General features: G+C 35.1%; 1 protein-coding gene across 1 annotated transcript; it reads left to right on the top strand.

Moving 5' to 3' along the window:
- The first annotated feature begins 1,239 nt into the window (after positions 1-1,239).
- On the top strand, positions 1,240-11,706 carry LOC143655373 (olfactory receptor 4K1-like). The gene is given in 6 exon segments (XM_077126718.1): positions 1,240-1,566; positions 5,169-5,208; positions 8,301-8,324; positions 8,475-8,552; positions 8,555-9,156; positions 11,686-11,706. Coding segments are annotated over 6 exon segments (1,092 nt in total).
- The last annotated feature ends 223 nt before the right edge of the window (positions 11,707-11,929 follow it).

The raw sequence follows: 11,929 nt of genomic DNA on the forward strand, positions 1-11,929 counted from the left end.
TCCTCTCACTGGAGTTTTTCTTTAAAATGGAATGAAGAGGAGAAAGAGAAAGGAAGAAAGAATGAGAGAGAGACAGCAAGAGTGAGTGAGTGAGCAAGAGAGAGAGAGACAGACAGAGAAAGAGAAAGAAATCAGCAAATGCCTCATCTTGCCTTGTGGCAGAGGAACTGGGGATTGCTGGCAACCAGTCTTTGGGAATTCAGGAAGAAAGCATTGCTTGATGATGCATTGATTGAGACATTTTCCCAGACTCCAACTGTAAGCAAATAAATTACCATTGCTTAAGCTGAACCATTTCATGGTATATTGCTATAAGTAGCCTAGGAAACTAAAACAGTTAGAAAAATGAAAGAATGAAGAAAAGTGATCAGTTATAAATCTATTATTGCATGAATCCAGTGTGAAGTGATGTTGGGCTAGATGAAGATGATGGTAGAAAGGATAGAAAAAACAACATATTTGGAGAACTTTATTGTTCATAATTTAAGGGCTATTGATTGACTGTATTTTAAAGTGAGAGAGAATCAAGATTGACTCTCAGGTTTATTGCTTGGGGAGCTAATAAGATGATACTTAACTTAGGGGGAATTCATTCATTAATTTTTTGAGTATTCATTATTTGTCACTATATTTGAAGAAGTTGAGTTTCATTTTGTATATAACGGATTTGAAGTGTGCATAGGACACCAAGTGGAGATACTCAATAGATAACTGAATACATAGTAGAAAGTAAACAAGTTATTCAAAATCATAACTAATTCTGTTACCTTTTTCTGATAAGATAATGACATAATTCTACCTAGGACCAGAAGTTTTTAGTCTGGTCCTAGGTAAGTCTAGTCATATTTCACTAAAGCTATTTTAGTGAAATAGCTTTCACTAAAAGCTATTTAGTGAAATAGCTTCTAATATTTTTTGCAAGTTTTAACAGACAACTAATTCAACAGATATATGGGCATAGTTGTAATTGTATGATGAGATCTAAAATCATTTAGAAAGTGCTGAGACAAAGAAGTGATAGTGCTAAGTAGAAATTTTGATTGCAATATAAAGGGGAACCTATTTTCAAAAATCTTGTCAGGATTAAGTGAAGCACCCAGGCACCACTAACAGCATGATCCATTACCATCTTAGCCTCCTGAAGAGGCAAAAGAAGAGAGAGGAGGTAGAGTACTGGAGTCATGAAGGATGCTGCAAAATCTTGTAGTCAAGAATGAAATTACTGCCAGAATCTTAGCGATGAGGCAGGGAGGAGAAATGGAAGAAATATCTGGACCTCTTTCCTCCTTCTCTCAAGTCTCCTATCAGTACCTTCCATTTTCCAACCCAATACAAGCCAGATGGCAAAGAAGCTTGTGTAATACGGCCTATGAGTATCAGCCCACAGGGGCTCAGAGCAGAAAAATGCAGAGAATGAACACTTCCAAAGCTTCCAACCTCAGGGCTATTTTGCAGGGAAGGTCAGGATATCTTTATTTCACATCCTGCCCCCAGCATCTGGTTGCTGATGTTAAGTTCAGAGCTAGTGTAACCAAATGGCTGGTGCTCCCATCTTCCACCTTGCTGGTAGAATAAGGGCTCTGCTTTGGGTTCAGGGTCACAGAGAATACTGGGCCCTGATCATCATTGTCCTGGCTTAGGGAGAGGTGATTCCACCACATAGGAGCCAAGAAGACCTGAGGCTACTGCTCCCCCCAACCCCCCCACCATTTCACCTACCACTCAGGTCCTAGGACACGGATAGCACTCAGAGATAAGTGCACCATTTTCCTCACCTCCAGCTCTAGAGCCTAGTTTGAGATTATGTCTGAGGCGAGAAGCAGGCCATAATGAAGATGGCTCCTCATCTCTCCCAGGAGAAATTCTCTTCATTTGCAACAGAGTTCAAATTTCAAGGAATTCTCAAAATCTTCAGATGCTGTGGTGAAATGCAGGTGGGAGAAGATTAATGGAGCCATTGGGCATAGATACTAAACTATAGTCAGGCTGGTTTGCCTGAAAGAATCTGGGAGTGGGACAGCTGGGGGTTACTTCTTAGGATCAAAACAAATCTCACACACTGGCCTCCAGGAAACTGAATTTGATGGTTCAGTCTCTGAAGCCTCGGGGCATTGGTGGAACCTGAAGAGCAACTAATGGAATTTAACAAATGGCTGGGGTATGGAAAACAGTTAAAAAGAGCCTTGCTGAATCCCAGGGTGACTGTGGCCATGTCAAAGACTTTGCTGGCCCCAGTAGGAGCAACTTCAATGATTTAACTCTGTTGGAGGAAGGAGGAGGTAGAATGTAATAGACTCCATTAAAGAATCTAAACACTCTCTTAACCACTAAGGAAATACTAATAACAATTCTGGGTGTTGAGGGTGGAAAAGCTTGGTTTATTCTAGGAAATGAAAGTGGGAGTTTAATGACTGTGCAGCAGGGTAATGAGAGATGAACTTGCAGATTAAAATGTAAAATTAGAAATGGGAAAGACTTATTAGAGTGGCTGAATTTTATTACAAGAGCAAATGGGAAGATATTTGCTGTTTATAAGGTCAGTAACAAGTTATGACTTTTTCTAAGGTCTCTTTGATACTCTTGGGGTTATTGATTGGAAATAACCAATGGTAGAGGTGGGAGACCATTAGAAGGATTTGACACATTTAAGGAAAAAGATAAAGAAGGTTTGGACAGGGTTGATGCAGCAGCAATGGGAAGACATTGATAAATCAGCACATATTTTGAAGATAGGCACAACAGGACTTGATTGATTGGATGTGAGGTGATGGTTAAGAGAAAGAAAAGACCTAAGTTTCTGGTTGAAACAACTGATTCAATGAAAATGTCATTACCTGGGATGGGGCAGACTAAAGGAAGAATAGGTTTGGAAACAGAAGAATTAAAATGTCAGTGAAACATTAAAGAGAAGATGTTGGGAAGGAATTAGGCCTATCAGTCAGCAGCTCAGAGACACCCTGGCTCCTCTATTAGGCTCACTAAATTTCCTGGGTACTCTCTCTGTGCCTCAACATAACCATGTGTTTCTGTCATCCTTTTTTCTTTATAGACCTTCTCAGGCCTACTATAGTCTCATGGGATATCTTCCCACCTGAGCCAAAAGCAAGATATGTGTATGTCTTTGTAACTTCACACATTTAATGCTCAACTAAGCTTTCTTTTTGATTCTGCTATATGGTCAAGTATTGAGCTATGGCAATTAAAATATGGGATGCTTTTCTTTAAGAATATTATCTAGTGAGAAATTTTTAACACTTCTTTATCAAAAATATCACTATGAAAAGGGAGAAATAAAGAAGAATTCTAATTTTGTTAGGTCCAATGCTAGGTTTATATTTCTTCTGATTTGATTTCCTTCAGGCTAGTGCTTACTGGCATGGTTACTTCAGACAAATGGAACAAGGAACATGGAGGAAGATAGATTATGAAATGAGAGAAAATAGATATTGCAAGCTTCTCAGTCACTCCATTTTTCCTTGATATATGTCTTCCCTAGCATTTGCAAGCAATAATTTAGAAGTTCTCATCATCACGTTTTTGAGAAAAGCAACCAAAATTGCGTTAATAACTCCCACAGCAAAATAACTTCGCTTCACATAGGAAGTTCTCCATTTGGACCTGCAATTCACTGGATTGGTTACCTGGGATTTTGAGGGATGTGTTTTGTTATTTAAATATTTGTTTTGTGGGTACTTTGATTTAGGTTTTTTTTCTTTTTTTTTTTTTAAATTCGTGTTGGAGTGTTCTGTTTTCTAGGCTGTTGCTCTCTTTTGGGATTTCTCAAAACTGGAATGTGGAATTTAATCACCTAAATAAAATATTTAAGCTAGATTTTAACTTCACAATGTTCAAGGGATTCTGGAATAAAATTATTACCAGTTAAGTTGAGCAAGGTCCTTAACTATGAGAACTTGGAACTTGCATGTGAGATTGTAAATTCTACAACAAAATGTAAAGCTATGTTTAGATTTCACTGCCAGAGTGTTTGTTTGAGGGGCCCATATAAAGGTGAGCATATTAATATTTAGTCCAGAAAGAGTTGAGGTGAAGTTAGAGAATAGCATAGGATGCACAACTGTCATTTTAATGAAGAGTTAGACTTCCTCAGCTTTCTCAGTAATTACGTCCTTCTTAATTAAGAACATTATCGTGAAATATGTGTATATGAATGCAACTTCCATTTCCCAGCATGTAGCCTTGTGCCAATGACTTTATAGCCAAGACTTAGCTTCTTTTATTGTAAATTTAAGAAAATAATACTTCATTTGTAACATTTTTAAAGATAAATGAGATAATGTATGAAGGATTTAGCACAGACTTTGCATAAAGGTAACTCAGAAAATACTGGTCATTAAAATTACAAGTCCCAGAGAATTTTCCTCCCAGCATTTTATAAATATAGAATGCTGTAATTTGCTTCCTTCCCTTGAGGACTTTTCTAGCTTTTATTGTTTTACATTGTCTTGTATCAGAGTGACATATATATATATATATATATATACACACACACACATGCAATGAATGCAAGGCAACTAAATCAAGTTCTTTATATACAAAAGCCTTTAGCCAGATTGACGAATTATGCAGAGACAAGATGTCAGTTTAATCATGTAAATGTAATCTTGTTTGCCAAACTACCTTTCTTCTTTTCCATATATCTTATTAATTCTTTCTATATCTCACATCTCTATCACCAAGAAAAACTTCCAATTATTGTTTGTTAATCCGAGTTGAGCAATTTAGATTTTGACCCAAAGGAAAATCTGCTGCAATTTACCCTAATGGTTTGTATATTTTGCTTCTCTCTTTTTGCTTGCTTGCAATGCTTTCTACAAAGCTTTTAACTGAAACTCCTGACTGAATCAAATCAATTCTGAGTCCAGTATGTACTACATATGAATGACACTTTATTATTTAATTGAAAATCTGGTTTGATTTTCAATAAAATAAAAACCAGAATAAAATAAAAATCTGGTTAGCTTTTTTGATTAAGTAGAAACAGGAAATTAGTTTCCAAAATAGTGACTGAAAAAGACTGTCCCTAGGATTCCCTGATGTCCAACTCAGCACACTAACCACTTAATTCTGTATTTGAAATATAAGGAAGTTTCATTATGAAACTTCAAATAATTCTAGCATTGGTTTATCCCACTTTCCTTCTTTTACAGATAGCAGGTAAAGAACTCTACAGACTAGAAGGAACTACAGGTAGGCACAAAGAGAATTGTGAGTAATTCTACTTGGCTTTTCTTAGCTCTCTAATTTCACTTGTGTCATATTACCATCTCTTTATTTAAAAAAAACTGATGTTTATTATAGAAAAAACTCCTTTTAATATTATCTCATTTAATCTTATTTTTGGTCTTTTGAGGTCTAACAGATTGTGAATCTACTCAGAAGCATCTAGTTTTTCATTTAGGTGGGTTTTATCTGTGTGTGGTAGTAAAATTTCACTATATGATTTTCAGATATGATAGTATGCTAACCAACAAAGAATCATATAGTTTTTCATTGTTTACAAAGCTCTTTCAAATGTATCTGATCACAGTTAAGGAATCAAAACATCAGAGAGTTGTGATGTCTTGCACAAGGACATGAATACCATTTATTCTGGTCACTGTTATATCCCCAGACCTACAAAGAGCTTGGTACATACTCATAGAAGGTTCTCAAAAATTGAATGAATGCATGAACAGAGTCATAAAAAGTAAGTAGTGAAGCCAAGAATTAGACTCAGCTCTTCTGATCGCAAATTGTATGCTCTTTGCATCAGAGCATCCTATGCAAATTTCCATGAAGACTGGGTGATCATACAGCTCTAAACAAGGATGATGATTTGTCCTTAATAAGAATAAGACTTTTGAAAGATTTTAGAAAAATTCTGTTTGTATGGACAGAGCTAAATAAAGTCAATTCAATTAAGAGTAGTTGTAGACAAGGTAGAATAATTTCAGGCAGAAAATTTTGGTTTAATGCATTCACTATTTTTCAAATTCTTGTCAACCCTTGTGTACATAAAACAATAGCATAGTAAAGCATTTTAAAAAGCATAAGATTCTGTGATATCTTACCATACCATAAAGAGTAATGAACAGTTTTTTAATGACCTAAATATTTAAGTTATGCCATGATTAAATAATACACCTCAACTATTGTGATTGACTGTCATTCCAGGCATACATACAGGGGATTCCTCTCAGGTTGGGAGAGCTGTCCATGAACTTCATCTCAAAGAGCTTTCCCTGGGATTTGCAGATCATTTTAAATTTATTTTCAATTATCAAAGTAAAATCATGCATTTTTATGGAAATAGAAAAATTTCAAAGCAATTTCATTACCAAAAATAAAATGGTTAGTTCTTTATGAGTCCTTATTTTAAGAAATTTCAAAGCAATTTCATTACCAAAAATAAAATGGTTAGTTCTTTATGAGTCCTTATTTTAAGACTGAATTTATGGTTTTCCACATTATTAACATAGTTAAGCCCATGAAGCAAGCTGACGTTCAGAAAAGCTGGTTATACTTCTGTCAAGTCTGCAATATAATTAAACACTAGATTTTCCACCCATTTTTAATCTCTGATAAATCTGCCCAAATTTTACAATGTTTCCCCAAGGAACATTCATTTCACATAAATAAGCTACAGGGTTATTGTACTTGTTTCATACTTCTTTCTTTTCTGCAATGGATTTCCTCACACCTTGCCCTTCATTTTCCTCAGTCTTTGCTGAAATATATCTGAATAGTGAGGCTTTTTCTGACCATCAAGATATAGTCTGTACCATTTTGCCTGCTTTTCTCCATCATACTTATCATTAACATGACATGTATTTTACTTATTTATTTGTTGATTGCCTCTGCGGTACTACTCCTTCTCCTTAGGCTGTAAGCTACTTGAGGGTGGGGAAGTTTTGTATTTTTGTTTATTGGTTTGTATCTAGGGTTTATAACAGTAGTGGGAGCAGAGCAGGTGTTCAATACATATTTGTGGAATGAATTAGTTACAACAGAGACTATTCAACAGGCTTTGGATAACACTTTTGCTATTACGAAACTAACTCTATTAGAGAATGGAGAGATTATGAATGCCTCAGAAAAGAGAAGTAGATCAAATATAAATTTAATTAGAAAATACATATTGCTAATTAAAATTGCATACAGTCTCATCTTGAAGAACAGGTAGCCAGACAGATGAAACAGTATTATATACAACTGCTATAAAGGGAAATCATAACTGGGAAAGGTAGAAAGTGCAACTGTGAAACTAAAAGAGCCATTTCCTATTAAAAACAATGTAGGCTTCCAAGGTTCTAGGAAATTACTACTTTCACTTCTAACCCATCTAATTCACCACTGTAAAATTTAAATTGTTTTAATATAGAAAGAGTGAGTAAAATTTCTTGCTCATGCTATCTTAATTTGTTTCAAATTAATTTATCTATTCTTATCACTGCAGGTACCTCAAATATATGGCCACATCCTTTATGATGTCTTTTACCAAAATAACTGTGCTGATTTCCATCTCTCTACATTTGGACTAAATTTCCTCTCCCTCTAAGATTTTTTAAAGCTACTAGAATGCTTTTCTACCCTTCACAATCTGAATGTGTAAGTATAGAATTTGACTTTCAAGCTACTATGGATAATTTTCATGCTTGTACATGAAAACTTTTAGAATATGATGGCAAATACTTCTTTCTCTCATCTGCACTCTTTCCATAGTGACTTATTTATTAAATAGAAAAGTGTGTCTATCTGTCTATCCATCTACTTATTTATTATCTATGCAGTTTTTCAATGCATAAATTAAAAAGTAAAGAATAATTCATCATGGGAAAGTGTCTGTTAAAAAAATCAAGGGGCACAGGCATGCAGGAAGATCTGCTTTTATTCTGTTGCATCAATCCAGTAGAAAAATTAATGATTGAGGTAAAAGGAAGGGTTTCACAATGAGAGATAAATGGGACAGGAGCCACAGGGCTTGGTGACAGTATGTGGCTATGAAAGGAAAGAATCTATAGTGACTCTCAGCTTTCTGGTTTGAGTAAACAGTTTATATGTAATGTTATTCAAACAGGCAAAAAAGAAAGGAAGTCACTTTAAAAAAAAAAAAAGCAAAACTCATAATTATCCAAATAATCATAGGTAAATATTTATTTCCTAAATTTAATGTGAATAAACACTGTCTTTACAGTCACACATATTATTTTTATAGTTTTTGAAATTGAAACATCTATTTCATTTACATGAAAGATGAAGGGCTTATCCTTATTCTTTTCAATTATTTTTGTTCCTTCCAGATAACTTCAGCAGTCCAGATTCAGGTAATGGATGAAGAAATAAGTCAGTTGTTACTGAATTCATTTAGTTGGGCTTGTCTAGCTCTCGGGAACTCCAACTGTTCCTTTTCTTTCTCTTTTCTTTGTGTTATGGGAACACAAATGTGCTGGGAAACATTCTTATTATCCTCACAGTAATTACCGACTCTCACTTGCACTCCCCAAAGTACTTTCTCCTCAGTAATCTCTCCTTCATTGAGGTGTGCCAGGCCACATTTGTGGCCCCAAGATGATTTCAGACTTCCTCAATGAACACAAAACCATCACCTTCCAGGGCTGCATGTCACAAATCTTTTTCTTGCATGTCTTCAGCGGTACTGAGATGGTGCTTCTTGTTGTCATGGCCTATGACAGATACATTGCTATTTGCAAACCTCTGCACTATATGACCATCATGAGTCAAAAGCTGTGTGCTATCTTGGTAGGGGTGTCCTGGGCCATTGGCACTGTGCACTCAGGCAGCCACCTGGCACTTACAGTTGATCTGCCTTTTTGTGGACCCAACAAGGTAGACAATTTGTTTTGTGACCTCCCGCTTGTCATCAAGCTTGCTTGCGTAGACATTTATGTTTTGGAGATCCTTGTGCTCACCAACAGTGGCCTGCTCTCACTTATCTGTTTCCTTCTTTTGCTCATTTCTTACACTATCTTCCTTGGTACTGTCTATCACCAAGCCTCTGGTGGTTTGTCCAAGGCACTCTCCACCCTCTCTGCCCACATCACTGTGGTGGTTCTGTTCTTTGGTCCATTGATTTCCATATATATTTGGCCCTTTGAGAGCTTCCCAATTGATAAATTTATCTCCATGTTTTTTACTGTTTACTCCTCTCTTTAACCCCATCATTTACACACTGTGGAATAAAGATGTCAAAGAAACTATGAGGAAGTTAAGGAACCGACATGTGGGTACTAAGCAGCTCTTTTAGACAACTGTGAATAAGAAACACAAATCTCTGATTCTCAGTCTTTTGTAGAGACTGTGTATGATTGTTATCCTTTTGTTTGTATGACAAGTAGGATTTTGCTTTTAGAAGACTTGAAGGTGGTGTTCTAACTTTGGTAAATACAGTGGTATCTCATTATTATGATTTTAATTCCTATATTTTCTGGCTTCCTTATCTTCTCTGAAACATAGCAACTTCATATACTAAAAGAATTAAAATATTAAAAAATATCTCCTGTAACATTTTTAAATGGCTCTATATTAAATCAGATTTGCTAAGCTATCTGACTCAATTGGAGTAACACAGAGAACAATTTAACATTATTTCAATTAAGAAAGCAGAATCTGTAGCATCATGATAGGCTGTATGAAGTCTCTAGAATGAATGCTTCTGTGCATTTATCACTTAAAGCTCTAAGCAACTAACCTGGTTCCTTTAAATAACTGCAAAACTTCCACATTTATCAATAAGCATTGTTTATAAAAGCACACTGTATTACATTTATAAATTATGCTGAATTTTAAAGACATAGAATACTGCAGTAGCAATGATCGGCTGAGTTTTGCTGCTCTGGCTTTGAAACAAAGAACAACATATCAGAAAATATAACTAAATTCTTAGTAAAATCATAATAGTACACTTTACACCCTCTTTGAGAAATGTTATAGCACTTATAAGCAAATTCTCTTTATGCTTTACTATAAAACTTCCATTGGTTGAACTTCACTGCAGTATGTCTGAATAAATAGTGATTTGTTTAGTTCACTTTAATTATAAAGTAGCCACAAAAGCACATATATCAGTAATCAGAAAATATATTTCATTCACCTTTTTTTTCTCAAATTTTAAGAGAAACTTCTGAAGCACCTACCAACTTATAGGAAAAAAAAATGGAGAGGAAGGCAAACACATGATTGCTTGGTTTCTTATCAGTCACAGAATCTTTCACTGTCATCACTGGACGATTTAATTCATGCCCAGAGTAGTTTATTCTGTTTGTGCTTCTTTCAATTCAACTTCAATATAATTGTTGATATGAAGATGTGACTGTGTTTTTTAAGTTCGTATGGCAAATATTCTTCTATTTTTAACTGCAGTTTATCAATGTTCCAAAAGTTTAACAAGCAATTACATCCAGTACATATGATAAGGATGATATAATACACTAAATATTGATATTTCATCTATGTTAAATTGTCTTTTCATAAAAATGAGGCATATAGAGTCATGGGTTAAAAAGCCAATGGAAAAGTAGATTGCCCATTTCTGAGTCTCAGAATTTTATATGGTTCAATGAGTTCCTTAGAACTCTGTTCTTGTTTTCACATGTAGGTATCCATATGTAAGGTTACTTATTTGGATTGCTCTCTAAGAAACTGTCATTAATTAAAAATGGGCTGAACAGATATCACTGTACTGGGCAATGACATGTTTAAAAAATGAGGAAAAAAAGAGACACAGTCCCTTTGTGTTTGTTTTTGTTTTTTTTTTTTCTTCATGAACAGGCACTGGGAATCTCTGTCATGGCAGGCAGCTGCTGAGACACCACCGCACTGCTCCACAGTGCTATTTTAAGGAAAAGACTTCAAAACAGTCTGCTGAGCAATAAACAGGTTCATAAATCATTAGATAATAGAGGGAAGTGAAGTATATTATATTTATTATTAAACATATATATTGAGCTAATAATCTTATTGTGGTAAGGTTCAGTCTCTTCAACTCAATGTAAGTCAGTGCATTTCAGCAATTTTCCATCCTTAGTTTATGCCAGGTACTGTGGATATGTAAACGAGAGTAAGGAAGAGCTATGGCCTCATGGAAATAACTGCATACTAAGAAATCAAGGAATAACATGCATTTTGAATAAAAAAGTGGCTTCCTTTGTATAAGGGTCCCAGAAGATTATTGCCAGGAAAAGACACTTATCTGGCCAACCACCAGAAAACCTTATAACTTAACATTAACGGAGTGAATTTGCCACAGTTCAAATTTTGAGCCACAGAATCACAGACTCAGAAACTCCAAGTCATCGATCATTGCAAGAAACCTAAAAAGATATTTGCCAAATTGCATTGTAAATTATAATTGTCGAACAAAACAAATAATCACAGCACTGTGATTGGAACAGAAGCCAAATTATTAGTAAGTGTTTTTGATGAATCTGTGTCAAAATTAGGAGTTTTGGTTACCTAATTGAGAAGTGTAAGACCATCAGACTGATTACTTGGCAGTAAATCCCACCTGAACAATGTTGGAATGGGCTCTGTTATTTGTCTTAGTGACTCCTCTTATTTTTCTGTGTAGTCAGGACTGGGTCTAGTTTTTCTTTAGGTGTTTCAATACCTCTAAGAAGGTTAAAATCAAACATTACTAACTTTTAAAATCTCTCGTTTGGAGTTGAGATTTGTTCTCCTTTAATATAGAATTTAAATTTAAAATGACAACTGTATTTCATTATTTTCACATCTTCATATCACATCTTCATATCAACAATTATATAGAAGTTGAATTGAAAGTAACACAAACAGAATAAACTACTCTGGGCATGAATTAAATCGTCCAGTGATGACAGTGACAGATTCTGTGGCTGATAAGGAAGCAAACAATCATGTGTTTGCCTTCCTCTCCATTTTTTTTTCCTATAAG

This window comes from Tamandua tetradactyla, chromosome 14 (assembly GCF_023851605.1).
Source record: "Tamandua tetradactyla isolate mTamTet1 chromosome 14, mTamTet1.pri, whole genome shotgun sequence".
NCBI lineage: Eukaryota > Metazoa > Chordata > Mammalia > Pilosa > Myrmecophagidae > Tamandua > Tamandua tetradactyla.